Source organism: Mustela lutreola, chromosome 2 (genome assembly GCF_030435805.1).
Source record: "Mustela lutreola isolate mMusLut2 chromosome 2, mMusLut2.pri, whole genome shotgun sequence".
NCBI lineage: Eukaryota > Metazoa > Chordata > Mammalia > Carnivora > Mustelidae > Mustela > Mustela lutreola.
The window spans coordinates 222633101-222658440 of NC_081291.1; the positions used below are offsets into that span (position 1 = coordinate 222633101).

Here is a 25340-nt window from a genome sequence, read left to right on the forward strand (position 1 = left end):
GGGGCGATTCCACAGTTTTTGGACAATGACTGTCCCAACGGGCGTAAAAAGATCGAAGAACTTTTTACCCAAAAAATATGCGCCAGGGAATCAAAATGAAGGGGATCCTTGGTTCACGCAGCAGCCCTGTCCACGTAGGGCTCGGACTCGGTGGAGCCGATTTAAGAGGTGGAGCAACAGGCCATGAGAGTCTTCCAAATCCTCGAGTTGCCGGTGGATCCGCGGAGCAATTCTGGGGTTAGGAGGGAGGCGTGAATGGGGTCGGGGGAGGGGGAAGAACTAGGTGAGCAGAGCCTGCCCCCGGCTGCCCCGGGAAGGCAGAGACAACCCGTGAGGCCCAGGAGCGCTGAGCCCAGGGTCGTTCCTCCTGCGCCCGGACCAGAGGCTCAGTGGCGGGCGGGTCCCCACCTCCAGGGAGGGGAGGTGGTGGCCGCCACCAGGCAGGCCAGGGGGCTGCAGGCTGCTCGCGGCCGGGCTGATGCGGGAGCTGGCACCGTGCCCCCCCTTTAGGACGTGAACCCCGGTGTGGGCCTTCCCACACCGACGACGCACAGGGAGAGGCTGAGGGTTTTCGCCCAAATATTTTATTTAAATATTAAATTAAAAAACATACACCCGCTAATCATTTGGCATACATTTCTCATGTTAACATAAGAAATAAAATAATTAAACCAGTTACAGTAAAAAAACAGACTATGTACATCTCAGATCACGTAGTGCCTAGAACCAGGCGCCCAGCCTGCCCCACGCGTGTGGGGAACTACGGAGCACACGTCGCACACGCCTACACACAAGACGCAGGGACACACGACTCACAGCAAGAAAGGAAATTTCCGAGGAAGTAAAGTGCTTGTCACGGTTCTGAGGCCTTTGATCTGTGGCGTTAGAACGGCGAGGAGTGAACGAGGGGCCGCCTTCGCGGGGGAGTCAGCCGAGCGGCCTCTGCGGACCCCGGAGGCCTGGGCCGGGCTGCGCCGACACCTTCCGGCCCCCTGCCCCCGTCTGCGAGCAGCAGGAGGCTTTGGTGATTTCTCGGTGGCCAGGCACGAGGACGGTCCCTTCCCCGAGGCTGGCGACAGCCACAGGCCAGCAGCAGAGGTGGTGGCGGGGGTGCGGGGGGACCGGCAGCAGTGAGCAGGGCCGACACACGGAGCCGGGCGCGCGGCCCGCGGCCTCCCTCCCACCGGGAGCCCGGGCAGTCTTTGGCTTCTACAAATGCCCACCTTTCCCTGTTAATACTGTAGGTCGTAAGAGCCAAAGTGAGCTGAAGGCACCTGGGTCGGGAAAGGATCGGGGGCGGAGGGGCGCAGGGGGGTGAGGCGGCGGCTGCCGCGGGACGGAGCTGCCGCCCGGGTTCACCGGCAGGGGGGACACGCCTCGCCTCCCTCCTCCATGCAGACCCGGGGCTCGCGCTCTGTAACGTTACCCGAGAGGACTTAAACCAGGAACACAAAGGTGTAGTAAAAAATATAAAAAATAAGTAGTGTCTATCTGTTTCCCATTTACATACATGTACAACGTCTGCTCTAAAAAAGGAACGAAGCTCGAACAACACAGATCCGACCTCTCCCGCCGCGCTCTTGAACGGGAGCCCGCCCAGCGTGGGGCCTGCAGAAGGCGGGGGACCCCGGATTGCCGGCCGGCCGTGGGCAGGCGGGGCGGCCAGCCGGGACCTGTGCCCGCCAGCCCCGCTCCGCCCGCCCGCTGCACCCCTGCCATGTCGCACGCCCCACCCCCAGCCGGTTGTTCTTTTTGGACCCTGATAATGAAATGCATAAAAACTTAATTAGCAGCGGAAATAAGACGGGCAGCAGGAAGAAACCTCTCCGGGCCCCTCCAAGGCACGCGGGGGGTTCGAGGCCGCGGGTCCCGGGCTGGAGCCCCAGCCTCCCAGTCACCCACCCACTTCCAGGCTCTTCCTGGGGCTCCTCTGAAGAATCCTGGAAACCCGACGCTCGAGCAGTTGATGAAAGTTCTCATCTAAAATCGGGAACAAACCGTCCTCGGGGCTCTGATTTCAGGGTAGGGAACTCCAGGAATTGATCGATTACTTTCTCCTGGGCTAGCCAGCAGAGCTTTGTAGAAACGGACGCCTAACGCAGAAAGTTCACAGTTCTCGCTCTGAAGTGTAAATGTGTCGGGAAGTGGAGGATTGTTAACTAAAGAAAAGGTTCTAAGCACACACAGGCACACACACAATGAACGCGCGGCTCCCTCCGCGGCCCCGCCACCCTCGCCGCCCCTCCCGCCGCCCCCGGCCGCCCGCAGCGCCCGGCCCATCCGGCCCCAGCCCTGTCCCTCGCGCGCTGCCACCTGCTTCCCATCTGCCCACCCCAACACACCCCTCAGTTATTATTTTTCTTCAGAAAGTTTCCAGGTCCTACTCAGAGTTACATTTGCTCAGTGCAAAAAAAAAATAAAAATAAAAATAAAACAAACAAAAAATACCAACAAAAAAGCCAAAACACCAAACGTATTGCTTGTTTCGCTTCTAGAAACATATTGGCTTTGAGTCCGGAACCGTCTTCACATACTCCGAAATTATTGCTTCGAAGGGCCGGCCCGAGCGAACGCGGGGCCCTCACTGCACCAGAACGAACGTGCCCCGCGGGCCCGCGGTCAGGTCCTCCATCTCACAGTCCGCCTGCGGCAGTCCCGTTGCCACAAAGCCAGGGGGCAGCGTGGCCGCGGGATGGGGGGCCGGGGCGCGGCTAATGTGCAGGTGGGTGTCCAGGAGCTGGGCTGCCGAGGCCACCGGGGAGCCCCCAGCTTGCAGGAGGTGGGCCGGCAGCAGCGGGCCGGGCCCCAGCCCCAGCTCTTTCTGGAGTCCCGACACGAGGAGGGCGCCGTCGCACGGGGCGAGGACCAGCGGGGCCGGGGGCAGCTGGGGGGCCGGCGGGCAGCTGGGCGGGCCTGCCAGGTGGTGCTGCAGCTGGAGCAACCTGGAGGGGCACGAGGGGGTGGGGAGAGGGACCGGGTCACAGCCGCCCTGTCCGCTGAGCTGTCCAGCAAGTCCTGCCGCCCAGCTGGGCGCACGCGCTCCCGGGGCTCCCCGCCGCCGAGCCTCCGGCTGGAGCTGCTCCCCACGCGCCGCGCTGTGCGTGACTAATCCCCTGAGCAATTCCTGACATTTCCATTCTGCGTCTGGCTTTCACAGCAGCTGAGATGCCAACCAGACGTGACATTCTTAGTCACGGCCCCCCCATCCCCCAGCTTACAGGCGGGTCTCACAGTGAGGGCACCTGACGGCTCCCCACCTCCGCCACCCTCTGCAGAGAACAAGGCCCGACCTCGCAGCCCTCCCCAGGCTGGGGGCGGTGCGCTTATCGGATTGCACGGACAAGGGGACCAGCTCGAGAGATACGGTCACACAAGAGACCCGGCTGCCCGGGAGTGCTCCCGCGGGGACCGTGACGGGCGTCAAGTGCGCATACCTCTGCTGGTGCAGGACCTCTTCCAGCAGGCTCCGGCTCTCCCGGCTGCTGGCCCCGCTGCCGTGCAGGCCCGGGCTCTGCGCAGGCAGCTGGAAGGCGCTCAGGCCGCCCCTGGAGGCACGGCTGGAGCAGGAGGGCAGGCACACCTGGCGAGCCAGCCCCTTGATCTTGTTCAGGCCCAGGAGCCCTTTGGTCCTCCCATTCTTCCTCAGCTGCTGCCGGAAGGCTTTCAGCCCTGGGGGGAGGGCGGACGACCAGGATGGTCAGCGGGTCTCCTCCCCAAGGCCGGCGAGGGGTTTGCAGACCGCGGGGAGGCAGAGGGAGGGACCCAGCACAAATGTGAAGGGACAGATGGATGGCCTGCCTTCCTGCCAAGATTACGGGTACCCTCTGGTTACCTGGCTGCTTCTCGCTACAGCCCCTCCTGGGGCACAGGTACAAGTCTGGGGCAGATGAGCCTCTGGGGAAGGAGGGCAGGAGCACAGCCTTGGGACAAGGGAGGGACCCCGTGGGAGCCACCCTCTCCAAACTAGGAGGGACTGGGCATCGACGTGTCTACTGCGCTTTTCAGACCAGCCACCAGAAGACTGGGGGAGCTTGTCCCTGAAGAGCAGGACATCTAGAATCTGGGAGCTCTGCCACTGGGCCGGGCCCAGGGAAATGCTGGGGACATGACTTCTGCCCCAGGACAAAGCAGTGCCCTTCATGGCCACAGAGCATCTACTGGGAAGGGGAAGTGTGCACAAAAGCAGAAGTCACCTTGAGTGAGCGAGGTGTCCGACGCTCTCCGGCCTTCCTGAAAGCTGATGGGGAGCAGCGTGACCCCTCCTGGGGCTCCCTGAGCCTGCAGCACTGGGGTGGCAGACTGGGCCCCCAGGAGCGGGGAGGCCAGTCTGAGAGGGGAACAGGTGCCCACCAGCCCCTGCGCGTCCAGGCGTCCACTGAGCCCCGCCAGGCCATCACCCACTGAGGTCAGGCAGCTGTCGGAGCTGGTGCCTTCCGACGGGCTCGCGGTGGAGGACGAGATGACTATACCTGAGGAAGGAGCACGCACTCTTGAGGGGGCCCTGAGGCTCCCGAGGCCAGAAGCAGACCCCCGGGATCCAACCATTCTCACTGGAAATCACAAGTGGCCATGGCTCTGGGAGAGGAACAGGCAGGGACACCTTCTCCGTGCCTGGCGCAGCCTCTCCCAGGCCTGTGGGTGCCCATGCAGCCTGGGGACGGGGCAGGCAGCCATACCTGCCGCCACATGTCTACCCTCAGCCGTGCTAGAGGGGCCCACAACGGCCAGAGGCTATCGGAGTTTGGGAGCCGTGACAATGGCCGGCCACCACGAGTGAGCAGTGGCCCCTGCAGCTGACTCGGGGTGGGGCGGTTCCCATGAGGTCACCCTCCATCCAGGAGGACCTGCCCTCCCAGGCCCCAGGGGCAGCTAAACCCCACAGTCCTGCCACCAGAGGGCCACGTGCAGTCTTGTGGCATCATCTGCATGGCCCAGGGGGGGCAGAGGCGGTCAAATAAGTGACCAATCTGGACGTGTGTCATCAGAAACCAACAAGAAACGTTCACTTCACATTGGTGGGTCAGAGCCTCAACCGTCAACCCACCACCCAGGCCGCACTCCAGGACCGTGTCCCTGGCCCGCGGGGACACTTACACGGAGGGGCGCACGGGGAGAAGCAGGTGGAGACCTCGGCCAGCGTATGCCTGCGGCCCGTGCTGCCGGACAGGGGCTTCTGGGCCTCCCGCTCCTCCTCCAGGCCTGGGCCTTGCCTGACTTCCTCTCCGACGGGCGCGTCCAGTAGGCCGCTGGGGGAGATGGAGCGATGCCGGAACACTCCGTTGCAGTTGGCGTCCAGGGGGAAAAGCCAGGGCTGCGAGAGGACAGACACAGACCAGTAACGCCAGGGCTCCGTGGGGCCTGGTGGGGGTGGGGGGGGTCACGTCGCTACGGCTGGGAGAACCCCTCCCCCGACGGCTGCCCGGTGAAGGTCACACACCTGGAGGGAGCTGAGGGGGTCACAGTCCGTGTCGGCCTGCAAGACAGACTGCCCCAAGGCCTGGGGCTGTGGGCACAGCAGGGAGGATTGGAAAGAGTCGCCCGAGAGGCCTTCCTGAAGCACCTGTGGGCAGGCAGAGGACAGACACCATCAGGCAGGCGGCTCTGGGGACCGTCACCAGCAGTGTCACGAGGAAGACCCCACCAGCTCTGCTGTGGGCCTCACAGACATCAGTCACTCGCTGACCGGGCTTAGGACACAGGCACCCTCCTCTCCGGGGCCACGCTGCACGGGGTGACCGGGAGGTGGGGACAGGCCAGATCGGGGACGGTTAAGGAACAAGTGGCCATGGGGCGGTGCCTGACCCTCAGCAGAGGTGGCCACACAGGAACCCACCCCCCACACCCACGCCTAACTGGCCGGGGATGTGGCCCGGGGGCCGGTGCGCTCAGCGTCTGGCTCCCGGGCCTGTCCAGGCAAGGGATTTCTGGCAGGGGCAGGGGGCACCATCCAGGGCAAAGCCCGCGAAGGGGCCGGTTCCCCCACCTCACAGCTGCTGAGGTCCGAGCTCCTGGGCCTTTGTGGCCCGGCGGGGCTGGGCCGGGCCGCGGGCGGGGTGGGCCGGTGGTCCTTCAGCCGCTCCAGAAGGAGATAATAAATCGCAGCGAAGTGGTTGTAACTGCTGTTCCGCAGGGACTGGGGGGGCGGAGAGGAGCGGGGTCAGGGCGGGCATCAGGGCTGGGGGTGGGGGGGGGGCAGGGCGGGGCTGGGGAGCGGGGCCGGGGCCCTGGACACTGCTCCCAGGGTTATTCTTGGGTGGCCCAGAAGGTCCTCTAGAGGAGCAGACAGCTGGCCCTTAAATTAGCCCAGGTTCCCGTTTTAACTCGATGGGCGAGCGCCCGCTTCTCGCAGGGAGTGCGTCCCCGTCGGGGCACCCGTGGGGCCGGGGCGGGCTGGGTGCTCACCTCCACGGTGCGCTGCCGGTCGATGCCGAGGCTGTGCATCACGCCCAGCACCTGCTCGTCGTAGCGGCCCAGGCTGGAGGTGTAGCCCAGCGTGGGGAAGGCCGGGCAGGGGGGCCGCGGCACGGAGGGCTCAGCCTGCATCCAGCGGTGCTGGCGGATCTGGGCGATGGTGATGCGCTTGGCGGGGTCCACCACCAGCATGCGGCGGATCAGGGTCTCACAGTCTGGGGGCGAAGGGGACCCGCTGAGCCCGGGGCAGGAGCCACCTGCGGGCATGTACCCACCACCTCTCACCCGGTACCCACCGCAGCCCTTCTGGGGACCAGAGTCCCTTCCTGAGGGCACACGGCCAGGGACGTGGTCCTGCTCGCCGGCCAGACAGAGGAAGACTTAAATTCCAGTGACTGGGCCAGCATCCCCAGTGCTGGGGCCAGCGGGGGACCCGACACCAGCAGAGCCCAGGCACCCACATCCCCATAAGTAGGGCACGGGAAAACGCCCAGTGGGCTGGGTCTCTCCCACGCAGCCGACCTGTACACCCGACGCAGGGACCTGGGGCTGACCCGTACACCTGACGGCACACTCTGGCCCAGTCAGGCGGCAATTCGGGCGATCAGTTCCTCCTCCCTCTCCAAAACTCTCTTCCCGGGGGGCCCGAGAAGCCCCGCAGCAGGCCGGCGGCGGCGCCTACCTTGAGACATGAAGAAGGGGATGCGGAAGCGGCCCTCCAGGACCCGCTGGCGCAGAGCCGGCAGGTTGGGCCCGTCGAAGGGGAGCGAGCCGCAGACCAGGACGTAGAGCACGACACCCAGGCTCTGCGAAGGATCACAGGCTGCCCGTCAGCGCCCGCGCCCCGGGCTCCATAGCCATTCCCAAGAGCCCCGGGGGCCCCGCACGCCGCACACGCGGGCTCCTACCCAGATGTCCAGCTGGGGGCCTTCGTACTCCTTCCCCTCGAAGACCTCTGGGGCCGCGTACGGGGGGCTCCCACACCACGTGGACAGGGGTTCTCCCGACTTGTAGAAATTCCCGAACCCGAAATCTGAGGAACAAGAACACGGGCGGTGAAGTCACGGTAGACACATTAGGGCCCGGGTTCTGCAGCTGTGTGTGCGAGCGGCCCGGGGGCCCTGGGCGGTGGGCACCCCTCCCCGCCCCCACGAGGCGGCCGGGCCTGGGCTCCCTTGCCTGCCAGCTTGATGTCCATGCTGCCGTCCAGCAGCAGGTTCTCCGTCTTGAGGTCCCGGTGCACGATGTGGTGGCTGTGGCAGTACTCCACGGCCGACAGAATCTGCCAGAACTTCTTGCGCGCTTCATTCTCGCTGAGGTGCCCGTTGGAAGTCAAATAATCTGAGGAGTGACAGCCCAAAGCTAGAGCGCGATACCCCGAAGCCGGCCGCCCTCTGGGGCGCGGCGAAAGAGCGCCGCAGGAGCTCGGGAGGGGCAGCCCCAGAGGCTGCAGGGGCGGCTGGGGCCAAGTTCCCAGGTCTGTTTCCACCAGAGACCAAAAGAGGTGTGGCTTACCGAACATTTCTCCATTCTTTGCGAACTCGGTGACGATATAAAGCATATCCTTTGTTTCCATAACCTAGAAACACAAAAACCTAACGTTTAACCCCACGGAAAGGGAACAGACCCGTGGAGTAAACGGACCACTGGGACCCGTGTCACTTGTTAACCTTCCCAGGACGAGTGCATCCAGTATGTTTAAGAAGAAAGAGAAAACACACACTTCTGCGTTAAAGGAACAGAGACAGGGGTTCCTACGCAAAACAAGAATTTAAAACATGGGAGTGGAATTCTGCACCAGCCCGCCTAGCCGGCTGCGCCAGAACCCGCCCGTATCACAGCGCCGGTCCCGCTGCCTCGCCGCCCCGAGGCCTCGGCCCTGGACACCAGGACGCCGGGAGAGAACCGCTACGGCTTTCCGCTCGGAGCCTGGCCCGCAGCCGCTGAGCTCACCCGGACGCCGATACCCGCTTCCCACCTGCCTCACTGACTTGGTAACTTAGGGGCTGACCGGAGGTGCTGCCAGGTGAGAAACAGACCGCTCTTTGTACGCGACCCACTCGGGCCGTGTGAACAGCAACAGCCAAGGTCAAATACACCCGCCAGATTCACATACTGATCCAAGAACTCGATCTCGCTCTGAAAACCAATGTTTAAGAGGCTTTCAGAAACAAGGCAGAATTTAAATCTGTGGCACGGTAAGAAGAAGCAACGTGTGTCCCTCTATTTTAAAATATTTCGGAGAGAGACACACACAGAGACAACACATTCTTACAGAAGCAGGCTTTTTTAAAGCTCAAAATATAGTTGTTTCTTAAAAAAGACACTTTAAAGACAACTGCTTTCAGCCGTAAATCTAACAAGAAAGGGGAGGCGGTGCCGGCCAGGAAGTTGTAACCGTCCCAGCCCTCGGTGTGTGTAGCCGTCGCGAGTAAGAAGCCCGCGGTTTATCCCTCCCTCAATTCAAGAGACAAGAGAAAGAACGAAGACTGAACATGTTCTGAGGTTTAGAAATGCTCAAGGCAAGAGGGAAGTGTCTCCCCACGGTTGCGGGCCTGGCACAGCCGGAGGAGAATCACACCGGTGTCAGACCTCGAGGAAGGACAGGCGCGGCCGTCCCACGGGAGCCGCTGCCCTCCGAGCCGCTCAGCCACCAAACACCCCCCACACCCCCGGAAAGGACGGTGAACTCCAGGGACGCGGGCCGTGCACCCTCTAACCGGGCTGCTCCACACACTGGGCTGGCCGGGGGACAGGAAGCCCAGGAAGGTGTGGCCTGGCTCATCCCTCCGGCAAAGTCAAAAACAGGGCTCATCCCCCTCCTGCGGAAACAGGCCAGGCACATTTCTCAGGCACTGACATCAGGGACCATGAGGAAACTTCTTATCAGAGCAGCACGACTTGGAGATGACACAGAAACAAAGCCCAGGCCAGCGTGGACAGTGACGGGCGCCCTGCTCTTAATGACTCTGAGTAAACGGTCATTTCGGGGAACACAAGCCCAATGACGCGGCTTCCGTGGGGTAATTTTCTATTCTAATTCCCTCTCCTACCACACTGTACACCCAGCCTTGCCAACTGCATGGGCACACGCGCACCCCGTGCCACATTCATCTCAGAGTCACAGGCCTTCACGAGAATCACCGAGAGGACCTGACGCCCAGCCCAGCTGGATGGAACATTGAGCATCTGCACAGAACTTCTTCTGCAAGCCGACGGCCCCTCGTTTGCACAAGCCGGCAGCTGACTCCAAGGCAGCTTCGCTTTGCTGTCCTAATTAAATCAACGCTTAGATCCCAAAGACAAAATTTCTTAGTTTCAACACGATAACAAACATCAAGTCAGAAAACACAACAATGGGCGGCCAGGGTGAGGTGTGTTCCCAACGTGGATTCGATGGCAAGTTCCCTGTTTCGCCAGGGCAAAAGCATTTCCCTCTCTCCTTTTGTGGTGGGAGAGTTTAAAGGGGAAGACGGATGGTCACTGCTGCCTTTGCAAAGGTAAATTTACAAGAAGTAGTAAGAGCAGCCGGTTTTCAACGTTAACAATTATCTGCAAAAGCAGACAGCGTCTCGTTTCCCTAAAATCTGTCCTTCTCCACGAAACACTTGACTTGCAGCAGTACACAGATCGAGCGGTCTGTTTTCATAGTAACATCTGAGCTCTACGCATCTAAAACGGGAACGAATGCCAACACTAAGTAACATTTCGATGAAGCAAACTTCCCATTATGATCCAAAAGCCAGAAAAATAATTGAAAATACATCTGAAGACCTCACAAGAACCAGTTTCCCGTACACACCCCCCTCCCCTCCCTATCTGCCACAAAGACCCAAAGAGGGGCAAAATCCGGAAACTGCAGGCTTCTTGCGGGGACCCACAGGAAAAGGCGAACTTGAGCCCTTACCTGGTACAGCTTTATGATGTGAGGGTGATTCAGAAGCTTCATGATCTGAACCTCACGGTAGATCTTCTCCAGGTTGCTGGAATCTAATCGGGTCTTATCAATTATTTTTATTGCAACCTATGGTTTAAAAAAAAAAAAAAAGATAGTCTGTTTAAAAAACACACGTTTTGCTTACACACTCTGTTTTCTACAGCTTCATTTCTAAAACACTTTACAGTCCCAAAACATCACAAAAAGTTGGAGGGAAAAATAAGCAGTGACGGTCAGCGGAACCTAAGCCCGTCCGCGGGCAGACAGTGCGCCACGTCGGGGCGCTCCCCCGCTCCGCCGGCCCCGAGAGCCGCACGGACTGCTCGGGATCGCGACATGCAGCGTTTTCTCTTCCCCGGACGGAGAACCGTCAGCGCGGGGCCGGCCCGCGGTGGACAGGGCTCCCCCGCCCCGCACCCCGGGGGGGAGCCCCGGCGGGGCCGCCGCACGCACCTGGGTCTTGGTGACTCGATGGCGGGCCAGCTTCACCACCGCGAAGTTGCCCTTGCCCAGCGTCCGCTCCACGTCGTAGAAGCCCACGCGGAGGGGCTTCTGCTGGCCCTGGCCGGGGCCGGCGGGGGCCGCGCTCAGCTCGGACATGATCACCATGGCTCCGCGCCGCACCTGCGGGCCGCCGGGAGCGCGCTCAGCGCCGGCCGCCCCGACCCGCCCGGCCCCGCGCCCCGCCGCCCCCGCGCCCCGCCGCCCCCGCGCGCTGCTCCGACCCAACCTCCTCACCCCGCCGGGCGCGCACCCGCTCCCGCGCCCGCCCCGCCGCCCGGGGCCGCTGCGCCCGGGCCCCCGAGACCCCCGGCCCCGCGCGGGGCGCCGCGACCCGCTCCCGCGCCGACCCCCGCCCCGCCGCCCGCGGTCGGCTCGTCGCGGCCGCCGGCCCTGCACCCCGCGGGGCCGCCGCTCCCCCGCGCCCCGCCGTCCCGACCCCGGCCCGCGAGCCCCGGGGGCTGCTCGCCCGCCCGCCCCACAACAAAGGGGAGCCCGGCGGCGGCGGCGGGGGCGGTGGTCCCGGTCCTCGACCCCCGCGCGCGCGCCTCCGAGCCCCGGAGCCCCGCGCGGCGCCGCCAACCCGAGCCCCGGCGCCCCGGCCCCGCCGCCCCGAGCGCAGAGGCGGCCACCCCGCCGCGCCGCCGCCTTACCGCTGCCGCCCTCCGCGCGCCGAGGCAGGGCCGCCGCTCGCCCCGCGCTCCCCGCCGCCCGCTCGGTCGCTGGCGCTGCTCCGGCGCCTGCTGCTCGGGCCGCCGCCGCCGCCGCCTCCTCCTCCGCCGCCGCCGCCGCCGCCCGGGCCGCGCCGCATGTCAGCTCTGAGGCCGCGCCGCGCGCTCGGGCCGCCCGCGCCGCCCGCCCCGGCCCCGCCCCGGCCCCGCCCCCGCCGCGCCTCGGCCCCGCCCCCGCCCGCGCCGCGCCGGCCCCGCCCCGCCCCGCCGGCCCCGCCCCCGCCGCCGCCGCCGCCGGATTGATACATCCCCATTGACGTCACTTTGACGCCAGAGCGACGCGCGGACGAGCGCCAGGCGAAGGGAGAGCGGGAGATCGGGCCGTTGCCAAGGGACTGGAGGCTCTGACGCGCGCGCTGATGGGGCCGTCGCCCCGGCGACCGCGGGGCGGTGACGTCAGGGGCGCCGGCCGCCCGAGGCCCGCCGAGGCCGGCCCTCCCGCCCGCGCCCGCGTTCCCGCCGGCGCGCGCCCCCTGCCGGGCTCCGCGAGCGCTGCAGGCGGCTGGGCCTCGGTCCCGGCGCCCCCTCCGCAGCGGCGCGCGCACGGCCCTCGGCGCGGCGCCCTCCCCTCGCGCGCCCCCGGGGCTTGCTCCCGCGCGGCCCCTCGCCCCCCGAAGCTCCGCACAGCGGCGGCTGCGCCCTCTCCGCGCGCCGGGTCCGGGCTCCCGTTATCGGGGAGCGGCCGCGGGTCTCCCTCGGTCCAAGCGGACGGCCCGGCCCCGGCGCCTCCGTCGGGGGAAGCGGCAGGTGGGGCTCGGGGAGCCCGCGGACCCGCAGGACGGCCCTCGGGGCGCCGGGGACACGCCCGCGCCCAGTCCCGAGTCGGCCCGCCCCGTCCGGGACAAGCGCTCCCGGCGGCGGGCGACCAGCCTCCGGTCGCTTTGTCCCGGTGGGAAACTCGGGGGACCGGGCAGCGTCCGCCGACCGCGGGGCCGCCCGGCCTCGACCCCGCGCGCGCCGGAGCCCGGTGCCGCCCGCCGGGCCCCTCCTGCCGCGGACGCGGGTCAGCGCGGGCCAGGTCCCCCGGAGCAGGCCCTTGTCGGGCGGCCCGACTTTGATGAGGCCCCGGGAGGATGGAGAGGGGCGAAGAGGCCCGAGGCCGCTTTCCGGGAGGCCAGCCGCGTGGCCGGGAGCGGGTCCTCGGGTTCTCGGACCGCTATGGACACCGAGTTAGATGGGATCGGGGCCGGGCTGTGTGTCCAGACCCGGGCGGACTCTGCTGGCTGGCGAGCGGCCCCGCGGGCAGGTGCATCCACGTCAGGCCAGGACTTGCTCCTGCCAGCGCTGGACACTTGGCAGGGGCCGTGGGGCGGGTCGCTAATGTCGCGGCCTGTTTCCCTGGAGCTGCAGGGGGCGGCCCTGCGGCTGCACAGGATGACATTGGCAGGGGTGACAAGCGCTGTGGGCCCCGCTGCTCCCCCCGAGCTCCTCTGTGCCTGGGCAGGAAAGAAAACAGTGTCCGAGGGAAGACAGAGGCGGCGGGTGGACGGCGCGGTTTGAGCGTCAGGCATTAGGAAGGCGGTGGTGCGCGATCTGAGTTCTGTATCGAGCCTCAAATCGTTTTCCTTTGTGTTACGGGGGGGTGGAGAGGGCGCGCATTAAGGGAGACGGATGCACGACTTGAAGCCTTCTTCCGGAAGCTTCCACGTGTGGACCGTCGCCTGGAGACCTGGCTAGCCTGGCAAGGGCGTCGGGGCAGACCGAGCTGTGCTTCTCCTGATGCGTAGTCGGCAGCCGGACCAAATATTTCCCAGTGGGCCTCCCTGGGCAGTGGTTCATGGGTCAGGTTTGAAAGGCTCTCGAGGACACCAGTAACCCCCGAGCTTTCCTCGTGTTTCAGAAGGTTATTACCCGTCCCAGGTTTCTCCGCCGAGAATTTGGAGGAGGATTTTACTCTCTTCTGGAGGAATCATTTATAACTGCTTTTCTTCCCTTCTGGGGCACCCCACGAATCTGCTCATGGGAGAGTGAGACTCAGAGAGAAGGAACCAGGGGCCCGAGGACACTCACCTGCCCCCCCCATTCCAGGAGCCCAGAACTCCCCCCCCCCATTCCAGGAGCCCAGAACTTTCCGCAGGCTCATCCAGGAGACATCTAGCCTACGGGGCTCCTCCACCCCCTCCGACCCCAGGTCCAGCCAAGTCTTTTGAAAGGTCATAGGTGTTTGCAAGCACCTGGCCGGCTGTTTGGAAACGTTTTGTCATCGCTGAGTAAAAACTGCGGCCAACGAGCCAAAGCTGCCTTCACACAGAAGGTCCCTGCACCCGGGCGCCCGCCCGTGACCTCCCCAGCTCCCAGCCGGGCCTGAGCTTCCGACCATCTGAACAGCCCTGTGTGCGCTGCGGCCAGCCCCCAGCGCCTGGGTGCAGAGCGCGCTGTGCCGGGAGGGCAGGCAGGCGGGAGGGAGCGTCTGACCTCAGGCTGCCATCTCCCCCAGTGGGGTTCCCCCGGCACCCCCGTGAATTTGCCCTCGATGGGCACCCGCTCCCAAGTGTCTTCCATTATCATCTGGATCCTTGGCACAGGGAGGCCAGAATTCCTTCCAGAATCCTTGAATTCTTTTCAGATTTCTAGTCTTGTATGCTTTGCATGTGTTACGAGGGAGGAAAAACATGCACCATGTGTGCTTCGGTAGAGGGAAGCAAAGATCGGACGTCTGCTCGCTGACCGTCGCGGGAGAAGGGCTCAGGGGCTGCGAGGGGCACGCGGGGGCTGCTGCCTGTGCCGCGGCGGGTTCGGGAGAAGCAGGAACTCCGGTTCTCTTCTCTTCGGAACTTCTACGCCCGACTTGTCGTTGCAGCGTTTCTGGATTTTGTCCTCCTGCCTTTAGGTCTTGGGTGGGGAGACCCCCAGCAAGTGGGTCTCTTTAATATTCCCGTATTCATGGCCGGGCTCCCGAGGTGCTAAGCCCAAACAAGCTGTAAACTTCTCGAAATACGTCGGTAAGTGCAGGTGGGGTTGGAAGTCAGCACTTGTCCCGGCGCAGGGGGGCCGCCGGCCTGGCCCCAGGAGGTGCTCTGAAGCTGCTCTCTCGGGGCTGAAGGCGATGGCGACGGCAGCGCCCCCTTCAGGATGGCTTTCCCTTCGTCGCCCATAGGACGACGAGGTGCTTTTCTCTCTGGACACGCTCCTCCCAGATACCCAAGGCCCTTCTCTGGGCTCCAGGCTGTTCCATCTGGGTTAGTGTGGTTTATTGAAGGCACCAGCGCCGTGACTTCAGGTATGAGACCACAAACCCGGCTGCCCGCAGCATCCTCAGGCCTCAGCGGTGGTCACCGTCCCTTCTGCTGTGTGTTACCTTTGCAGACGCGTCCACACTGCCCCGGCCTGGGTCCGCCAGGCAGGAAGAAAGCTCAAAGCCTCAGTGGGCCACCGGCTCCAATGATCTCATACCCCTCCCCCCCCATCACGGCTCCTCTGGGATGCATTTGTCCTGCAACTGCCTTGGTAGCGGTCGTGTTCCTCGGTCAGGCCCTCCACAGGCTGAGAGGAGAGGCATCCTGGGTCTTGGGGACCCTCGGGCCAGGGTATGGACCCTGGAGAGGCAGCCATGGGACAGGCAGGGCAGAATTCCAGCATCCCGGGCCCATGCACATACACACACCAGCAAGCGTGTCCTACCCTCGGACCTGCTGGCTCCTGATGCAGAGTTCCTGGACTCTGGTGCCCGTTTCTGTCTCTGTCACCAGTGAGGAATCCCCAGTGTGCCCAATGGCCGGATACTAAAGCAGGGCTGTGATTGATGCCAACAGGCCTTCGGCCGTCTGTCTCCCCATGTTCTGCAGACGGTGGTCTTGGGGAGCCGGGGTACGAGGACAGTCAGCACAGGGCGAGGGAGCAGCCAGGGCCCGAGACGCCGGCCTCAGTACCTGTCGGGCTCACCAGAGACCTGGGGGGTGGTCACGTGTCCTGGGCGCACACCCAGAGTAAAGCAGCTGCCCTCGGCTGGGAGGAACCCACACCCTGAATGCCGGCATTCCCCTCCATCTTCCTGCTGGTCCCAAGCGACTGGGGAGAAAAGCTAGGATCCTCTGGGATGCTCTGGCCTCATGCAGACCAGGAACCGGGACCAGGAGCCCCAGGGTGGCCACATCCCTTCTTCTGGGCTTGGCATAGGAAATGCCCAGAGCACCTCGATTCCTTCTGGGAGCAGCGCTTCTTGTCTGGTTGTCTCCGGGATATCCGCTGGTTGGTGTCCTGTCAGAAACGACGTGAGTTTCTGCGGTTCGTCAGAACCGGGAACAGGCACGTGCCCAGACTCCGGCGGGACCGCGACAGGGGTACCGGCAGGGATGGGGTGGGCGGGAGGGGGCAGGCCTGCCGGGGATGGGGGGCCAGGCGTGCGGTGCCCGGGGGTCACGCTCCAGGCGTCCGAGTGTGTGCCGTGCACTGTGCGTGGTTTGGGAGTGCGGGCACAGCAGGAAGGGGATAGACAGGCGTCGTCTCTCGCGGGCGTGCGTCTCGCTGAGACGGACAGCAGGACAGGAGGTGGTGAGGAAGGAGCTCTCGGAAGCCGAGACGGAAGGAAGAAAGGGATCCCGGGTGACACAGTAGAGGGGCTGGGCAGGGGAAGTGGCCTCCCATGGGGGGCTCCTTCCCATGTCCCCTGAGCTGAGGCGGAGGACACAGGGCAGGCGGCCAGGAGGAGGCCACTGTGAGGGGATGCAGGAGAGGGGGATCCCGGCCAGCCGGTAGGCTGCAGAGGCACAGCTGGTGGAAACGCCCGGCACTGCCCAGCGTGCCTTTGCAAGGTACTGCACGGCGGCCGTGTGACTTTTCTCTGGAGGTGCCTGCGCGAGGGCCGGTGTGGCCCAGGGGGTGTCTGGGCTCAAGCGGGGGAAGAGGCCAGGATGAGGAGGGAAACGAGTTGGGATGCTCGTCTGGCCGGGGCCGGTCCTGAGTGTGGCTTCCCACCTCGTGGGGGAGGAGGGATGGAGCACAGGGGTGAAGGTCTGCGGGGGGTGGGGGTGGGAGTTTAAGTGCTTTGGTCCGCCCAGACCCTGGGGCAGAGGCAAAGGTTCCCCGTCCAGGAGCAGCTTCCTGGGGGACCCATGGGAGGGACAGGCAGTGGCCAAGAGGCGGGGACACTGCGTCTTTCTGGGACCCTGGGATGGAACACAGGCATTTTCAGCATCACTGAGTGGGCACAAAATCAGTAAAAAAATGTTCAGTAGGAAATTTAGAAAATACAGAAGTACACAAAGACTGAAACAGAAGACGCGGGTGATGCTACCGGCGTTGTGATGCTTCTCCCCGAGGCTTTTCATAACAACAGCCTCTGCCTGCCTTTTGCGCCAGCCGCCTACGGGAGGCCTCTCGTCCTGTCATTAACGGTCATCGGCATCGTGGTTTTAGGGTCTGCCTGGAATCCTGCCACGCAGGTGGCCCTTTCATCCCCGATTTAACCCCTGGTTGTCCTTCCCTCCATGCTGACATCTTGGTCCCTCTGATGAGGCTTTGCTCAGACATCCCCCCGGGGCCCGGCTCGGAGATGATGTGGCTGTTGGAGAGGCATCGGGGTCACGCCTGGACACCTGGGCCGGCCAGCTCAGGACAGCGCAGCCCCAGCAAGGAGCATGGTCCCTGGAGGCTGCGGACGGGGTCGCACGGACGGCAGGGCGTGCAGACTCTGGGGACCTGCGGGCTCAGGCCACTGCAGCAGGCGGTGTGGGGGCCACAAAGAGCAGAGAGCCTCTCACCCCCCTCCCCGGTTGCCCAGGTGACTCGGAGGCCCAGGAGGACACGCGGCTCCGGGCTCTGCACCCAGCCTCTTCCGTACAGCCTGCAAAGGTGTTTCATTCTTTCTGACCTGGTTTCCATGGTTTTTGGTATCGCTGTTGTATTGTTCATTAAAAAGAAAACACGTAGGTTTATGTCATGAGGAGGCAAAGACGTCGCAGGCATCGGCGAGCAGGAATGACTACGAGCTGGTGACCAGACGGCGCACCTGCTGTCATGACGCGTCCCAGCGCAGGGTGACAAGCAATGAGCCGTGCAGAGATACGCCACGGAACCAAGTGGGACGGTGTCCAGCGGGGCCAGCGCTCCACGGTGGCGCTCGCGTCTCCACCGTGATCCCTGGGAAGTCAGAAAGGCCAAACATTTGGGGAGGAAGCAAGCAGCGGGGCCCCAAACCACTCAGGACATGTGCGTTTGGAGGTGGGCGGAGCCTCTCGGGACCAGCCGGACTGGGAAGAAGGGCCAGCCAGCCCTGCGTCGGGGCCGGACGCTCTGGTTCCCTCCAAGCCCTGGGAGGAGGCTTCCAGAGCTTTCTTCTCACAAACCAAAGACCTAGAACTGACAGGCCAGACCAGGACTGGAGCCACGGAAGTGTGAGACCTGCCCAGTGGCTGGGGCCACTCGGAGTCACGGAGCAGGGGCAGAGGACGCGGTGGGCTGCCTCGTGGCTCCCCTCGCCCGTCTGCCGGCAGAGGAGGCCGAGCTGTGCCGTGGGGCGGTGGGAGCTACTCCGAGCCCCAAAGCAGTTTTAACTTTTCAAGAGCAGGGGAGGCCCCGTGTCCCCACCACCCCCTGCCCACGTCAGCGGTTGTTTCCATCCCGACAGACGGAACCCCAGGGGCTCTTTGGGGGCAAATACGTTCTCCGCACAGGCCTGCCCGTGCGGCGCGGGGTCTGGGCTCTTCACGCCGCCCCTGGGAAGGCCCTCTCCCTTACCACCGGCTATCGGGCCCCCAGGGCTGGGGACAAGTCAGTGGGAGCTGAGCAGGGGGAGGCAGCTGGGGCGTCCACTCCGGGCCAGCTCACGGCCCAGCCCCTGCGGTCCCCACCCGACGGCGTGTGGTCCCGGGGTCCTCGGGTTGGCTCGAGGAGTACATGAGAGGCTTTTCAGCGACCCCCCCGGTGGAGGGAAAGCAGCAAGGGACCCCGATGTGCAGGGCACTGGGGGCTCCGGGGGCCAGGGGTGAGGGGGAGACTGAGCTTGCCGCAGGGGAGGCTCCGCCGAGCAGGACAGACGCCTGGGTCTCAGGCAGCGGGGGCGAGGGCACGCGGGCCGGGACTGTTTCAGGAGCCTGAGGCCAGGTGTCCTGCTGTGCCTTGCCCTCTGGCCCCAAAACTGACTCCCCCCGGCCATGCCTGCTCCCATCTGCTCACTCCGGGGGTGCCCTCCTCCGGGACGCGCCCCCCCCCCTCCGCTGAGCCACTCAGAGAAGGCGCTCAGACCTCCCCTCTCCCTTCTCGGCCCCTCCTCGGTGCTTCCCCAGGCTCCTGGGCCCCAGGGCTGGTGTGGGACCCTGCTCCTTCCAGGCCTGAGTGGCGGGCGTCCTCCCCGACCGGGACCCAGGGACACGCCACAGCGCCCACCCCCACCCCCAGGCCCAGCCACTACGGGTCATCTGGGCCAGACGCTCTCTCCCACTCTGCCCCCAAAACCGGTGGAGGGAAGGGGAGTGAGGACGGGGAAGGAGACATTCCGGTTCTAGGGACAGAAGTCTTCCTCTGCAGGTTCCTACAGGCCTCGGATGGGCTCCGGCGGCTCTCAGGACGCTCCCTCCTCCCCGTCAATCAAGAGCCTGTGCCCACCCACAGGGAAGGGACCGTGTGCCCCAGAGCCTGTGTTTGAAAGCGTGGACGGCCGAGCGGGGACGTTGGGGCCAGCACAGCTCGCTCTACCCACCCCCACCTGTCCCGCCTGGGTCAGGGGCCCACGGGTCCCCTGGGTACGCTCAGTCTCAGGCCTCCATTCCAGGGGCCCCTCTCCAGTCCTGCTCAGAAGGGGGCCGGCTCTCCTAGCTGGTGTCTTCAGTCCTCGGGTCCAAGGCCACCACCGCCGGGTCTCCCAGGCTCCCATCTGAAGAGCAGGGCCCCCCGTGTGCTGGAAACCACCCAGCGTCCTGGGGCAACCAGAAGGTGGGGCCTCAACCCTGAGTTGTCTCCGTGTCGGCTTATTTCCACCCATGGGTGTGTGCAGGGGTATGGCTGGTGTCTGAAGACGCCTACACGTGGAAGCCACCGGAGTGTCCCTCGACGGGGGATGATGTCCGCCGTGTGGAAGACACTGGACGACTTAGCCAGCCACCTGCCGCGGCGACCCGGGGGAGGACGTCGTGCTGAGTGACCCGAGCCAGTCACCGGAGGCCGGGTCTCCACTGGTCCCTCGGACACGAGCTTCCTACAGCGGTCAGACTCCGAGAGAAAGCAGAATGGGGGTTGTGGGAGGGGGTGGGGAGTCAGGGTTCCACGGGGACGGAGTTTCTGTTTGGAAAGATGGACAGTTCTGGGGACGGTGGGCGGTATAGTGTGCGCAGCAGCGCGGATGGGCTTAGTGCCACAGAGCCGTGCACTTAAAATGGCTGAAACGAGGCACGTCTGGGGGCGCGGTCAGTTACGCGTCTGACTCGTGATTTCAGCTCAGGTCAGGGGCTCGGGGTGGTGAGATCGAGCCCCGCGTCCGGCTCTGCGCTCAGCGCGGCGTCCGTCGAAGATTCTCCCTCTCCCCACCGCCCCTCCCCACTGCCGTCTAGCTCTCTAAAATAAAGAATAGTCTCCTTAAAAATGGTTTAAATGGTCAATTTTATGTATGTTTTATCACAGTAAAACCCAAACACTAACAAACAAACAAAAAAACCAGGTGTGAGGGTCCAGCAAGAGCCCAAGGCGGGACAGGACCACCCGGCAGCCTCCCACCCCCATCCCTGTGGGCCAGAGGCCACGCGTGGCACCGAGGTGGGCCCGGACAGCAGGCTCTCGGGAGCGTGCCGGCCACCTCACCCCGCCCGCCACGCTGAGCTGTCACCACGCAGCTGCGAGGCTCTTCCCAGGAGAGGACACGTCGGCTCCCATGGACAGCGGCGTGTGGGCGCATGAGGTGTGTGGGTCTGTGGTGCAGGGGTCTCTGTGAGTCAGGCCCCCACTGGGAAGGAGGAAATGGTGGTTCTTGGGGCTACGGGACCTCGAGCACCCCACGTCCAAAGAAGCAGGGGGAGGCTCCAGCCCTGCACCCGCCCCACTCACAGGGAGACCCCCACTCCAGCCACGCCCACCCACGGTCCCATGACTTGCACATGCGTGGTCAGGCGGGCCAGCGAGGCCACATTCCCTGGGGGGGTTGGCTGCCGCTGGTCTGGGCCTCTCGCGGCAGGCCGGGCTGTCCTGCCCCCTGGCCTGCCCTAGTCCCCTCTGACAGCCGCAAACCCGGCCCTACCTTTTCCCTGGAAGGAAAGAACATTTCCTCCAGGTCCCCACGTGGGTGAGGATCAGTATCTCTTTTGGGGGAACATGATTCAATTCATAACAGTGTGTGTCTCTTACTGTGTGATTCTGCAGTGTCCTTACAGAGATGGATTCTTATTTTCCTGTTCTTGGCCATTTTTGTTTCTTTACAGGGTCACTTCTCCTTTTCTGCCCTGTTTTTGGTGAGTGGCTTTTAGCCAAGACCTCTTCAGTTGTGAAAACAAGTAATGGAACCCAAATGGCTTTCAGCTAAGAAGGAAAGTTTGTGGTTTGGGCACTGGCTTCAGGCTGAGCTTGATCTAGGCCCTGGTAGGCAGTGTCTCTGTTCTCTAGCACCCTGGCCACCGTCTCCCAGCTCAACTGCCCTGTGTGGACTTTGTCTTCCTGCAGCTCATGGCACCTTACAGTGCTGATGGCAGACATCTGGGGAGCTCCCAGCTCTGCTCAGTGCTTCCAGCCGGGGCACGGCCCAGGGAGACCCTTTGTCAGCCCGGAGCGCACCGCACGTCTGACCTCTGGAGCTGCAGTATAGCTCAGCTCCCTGAATCCCGTGGGCTCGGGCTGAGGGAGGGGGAGCTCCTGAGGTCTGCCACCACGGGAAGGAGCCACAGACGCCTTTGGGGGCAGGGTGGGGGAACCAAAGGGTGTCCCCTAGTAGGGTAAATGCTGCTCTTATTTATTCTGAGAACTCTTTACATATTAAGAATATGGATCCTTTACCTCTTTCTTCCATATATGGTTCTCCTGCCCGTCTCTGTGAGTCTCTTCCTGGAGGCCAAGGCTGCGCTTCTGAGCTGTCATTCCCACGGCGCCCTCGCCCACCAGCACCCTTGTGTAACGACGTTAAATCAGGGTTTGGTTAGGCCACATTCCCCTGGCAGCAATGACGCCATCACACAGAAAAGGAAGAACACCCGCGGCCGGTACGTCAGTGCACGGCGGAGCGTGTCAAAGCTGATCTGGGTGGCGCGGACGTCAGGAGAGCAGGGACCGTCCCTGGCCTAATAAAAGTTTGGCCACTCCTACCCCAGCTCCCGAGGTCAGGCAGGAAAAGGAAACCAGCGCCAAGGGCTCTGCTCGGGCGCGGGCTGTAGGCCCCCACTCACGCTCAGAGACGGGATAAGGGCAGACGGGGCGCTCGTTAGCTTCGCGATGGGGCTCCAGACTGCTGACCCCCCCCAGAGGCTGGCGCTGCCCCCACAGGAGGGGCTCCCGGGCAGGCCCCGGGGTCGGGGCTCCAGAGAACGGGCATGCGGCACCCGCCCTCCAGGCCGCCTGCTCTCCCCTCCTGCGCACCCTCCCTCTGCTCCCGTCCGAGGGGTAAATTCTCAACTGCCAGGGAGGTCGGCTGTGTGGACACTCTGTTCCCCCATGAGGACCCTGAGCCCAGACCTGAGGCTCAGATTCAAGGGTAACAGAGCGTGGCCGGGGCTCCCCTTAAGGGCCCAGAGCCCTGGGGTCCTGGGGACGCCACGTTCCCTTCCGCACGGCTGCCTGGAAGGAGCGTGCCAGGGAGGCCTGCCAGGCGCGTGGGAGGCTCACGGGCACCTGTGGCTCAAGCTGCTGCCTGGAAGGAGGCGTCCTGGACACGCCCTGCAGGGCACAGGCCAGCTCTGCTAAGGGGGGAGTCCCTTTCAGAAGAGGGGGTGTCTTCAGCACTGACAGCGCAGCCCAGGGAAGGGGCTGGAGGGACTAGGGTGGGGGCAAAGGCGTGTGAGGCAAGGAGAGGGCCATGGGGCAGGTGGGAGGGCTAGGTTCTCGGGATCCCCAGAGAAGCAGCAGGGGACGCGCTGGGAGACAGGCGCAGAAGGACCGGCTCACGGGGTCCGGGCGCGCAACCAGCCCCTGGGCCTGCCGCCTGCAGCCTGGAGAGCCAGGACCCAGCTCTGAGCCCTGGTCTGAGCCGTGGACAGGAGAAGGAGACGCCCCAGCTCCCTACTTCCTCCTGAGGACTCTGGAGGGCTGACGGCCCTTTCCTCCAAGTGCCCAGTTCCTCGGGAGGGGGGATTGGATTGTCCAGTCAGAGGCCGTCTGGGGCCGGCGGCCCAGCCAGGGTCATGGCCCGGAGAGAAGAGATCCCGTGGGGCTCTGGCCCCACACGCCCACCCCTCCTGCTGCCCCTCCAGGCCCACTGACCACTTTCATCTTGCAGCCAACAGGGGACAACGTGCTGGGGCTCGGCCGTGACGGGGAGCACGACGTCCGAGCCCCGCCGCCCCGTGTGGTTTGTCCAGCGTCCTGCGCCCCAGAGAGGAGCTGAGCTGTCACAGAGCAGCAGCGGGGGGTCTGTGACTGGGGGACAGTGCCGGTGCACATAATTCATTTTCTTCCTTTATAGGGATTTCCAACAACTTCACGAATCAGAAAGACGCTTGCAAGCCCTTCAGGGCCGATCCGGTTGGTGGGGACACGGCCTGCTGGTCCCTCACGCACTCACGCTCACACACACCCACGTGTGCTCCCGTAGTAACATGCACACGCCCCCCCCCTTCTGCTACTGCCCTGCTCAGCCACCCACTATGTCCCCACCCCTCAGGCACCGTGTCTCACGTCCCTTCCTAGCCACCTGGCACCGCTGCAGGCTCCCAGCTGCTGGGACAAAAGTCACACCAGAGGCGCTCGGCGACGCGCCGGTGAATGTGCTGCCACCAGTCACTCAGCAGGCAGACCCCGGTCTCCTGGCTGCAGGCAGGTTCTCGGGCTGGGGCTGGCCATCCACAGGGTCACGGTCTTGGCCTTGTGGGGCCAGAAGGGCCAGTGGGAGCCGGGGCCCGGTCCCTGTAGGACACGTGCTTGCAGGGCAGCTGCTGAGATGGACGGAAAGCCGGTGGGTCCCAGCTGCTCTGTCCCTGCGTCCAGGCTCCTGGGAGAGGAGCAGCCCCCCCCGACCCCCGCCATCTGACGCCGCCCGCCGCCATCTGACGTCGGCTTCCTGGGCCTCCGGCCGCCGCTCACGGGTTCAGGCTCATTTCACTCAGGGCGCGCCCTCCTCTGGCCTTGTCCCCGTTCCGGAGGTGCTCCCCACGCCCAAGGTCAGGTTGGCCGCAGCGTCGGCGGAGGGTGTGCTCCTGGGCGCGGCGTGGCCATTCTCCCTGACCAGTGCCCATCGGCCCTGCCCGAGGGTGTTCTCAGGACACGGGTGTGCTCGGCCTGCCCCGGCTCCGAGGGCAAAGTCCCACAGGGTGGGGACGCGGGGGGCCTGGGGTGCAGCTCCGGGCACAGAGGCCCCATGTGGCGGTGTGGTCTCTGCTCCCGCCAGCGGCCAGCCCCTCTGGCATCCACCCTCCCTCAGCCACGGCGCCGCGTGCTCCTGAACCACTGCACCCGTGCCCCCACATCTGCCTCGGGGGACCTCCGGCCGAGAGCACCCGACACCCTCCCCCCAGCACGTGCAGGGGAGCGGGGCCCCGAGGCCCAGGCCACTTCCTCTCCTCCCCGTCGCAGCAGGTCGGAGCCGAGGAGGGGGAAGCGGGGTACCAGCGGGAGGGGTGCTCCGTGCAGGGAAGGGACACCCCCAGGAGGACACAGCCGGAGCTGGTCCTGGGACGGGCCGGCCGGGTCCCTCGGCCACGGCCTTGTCCTTGTCCTCCCGTCCGGCCACGCTGCAGCAAAGTCTCCCGGCCTCTGCCGTGAGGTCATCCTGACGTCCCCTTCCCAGAGCCTGAGAACCGCCTCCCACGTTTACATTAGGTGGGGCATGACCTCTGCTCCGGCACTCAGGGGCGACCACGGAGGAGAGGTACGGAACCTCCCAGAGCACAGCTGGGAACGTCCCCCCGCGCCTGCCGCTGGAAAGGCCGTTAGCCACAGCTGCCGGGTCGCAGCGGAGCACGCTGGGGACACTCCGCCCGCGCGCCTGCCCCTCCCCCGACGTGACCGCTGGGTAGCGCCCTGGGGATCCACCTTCGGGAAACCCGACATTTTCAAATACCAGTTCAAAGAAAATGCAAGTTGCCGGGGAATTGTTTTCCCGTATATTGAATTCCCGAAAGGATTCCCTTAAGCGCGGCCTGACCGGTGACGACTCTTCTCCAGCAGCTTTCCTGGAAGCAGGTCACGCGGACCAGGGGTCCGGCAGCAGGACAGGGAGGCGCTGGGACAGCAGCAGGCTCAAGGGCCAGGCCCGGGGCTTGAACCGTAGCACAAGGTGCACGGTGACCCCTGCTGACAGACGTTCCGGATGCCGAGGGTCTGCTGCGGCCAGCGCAGCGAAGGGACCCAGAGGAATCATGTGGGCCTCGGAGGGGGTCGCGTGTCAGGCCCACGGGAGGGGAAGCCTCAGGGCTGAGTCCTTCACCTGGTGCACGGGCGGGGAGCCCTCGACCACGTCACAGGGCCCAGCCCCTTGGGTTCCCCAGCCTGACCCCGCGGGGACACCCCTGGAAGGAAGGACCAGCCAGCTGGTGGCTGGCTCCCCACGGCCCACGCTCCGTCTTGTCTCCAGCCAGGGCTTCTGTCCTCCTTCTGGGCGTGCGGTGGGTCTGCACTCCCTCGTGGTGGGGGCAGGGGAGGCAGCCCAGGGGTCGTCCGGAGGATACCCGGGCCCCTAGGGGGGCCGGTGAGCGGAG

At 64.6% G+C, this 25340-nt stretch overlaps 1 protein-coding gene across 1 annotated transcript; it reads right to left on the reverse strand.

Moving 5' to 3' along the window:
• Positions 1-568: 568 nt before the first annotated feature.
• SIK1 (salt inducible kinase 1) lies at positions 569-11600 on the reverse strand. Its single transcript, XM_059164848.1, has 14 exons — positions 11503-11600; positions 10802-10972; positions 10319-10435; positions 7927-7990; positions 7591-7752; positions 7320-7444; positions 7094-7217; positions 6403-6626; positions 5984-6133; positions 5438-5560; positions 5095-5311; positions 4194-4469; positions 3435-3669; positions 569-2942 (listed from the first exon to the last, which is right to left on the reverse strand). Exons 2-14 carry the CDS (start codon positions 10955-10957, stop codon positions 2582-2584), a joined length of 2334 nt encoding a protein of 777 aa, XP_059020831.1. The 5' UTR covers positions 10958-10972; positions 11503-11600; the 3' UTR covers positions 569-2581.
• Positions 11601-25340: the final 13740 nt, after the last annotated feature.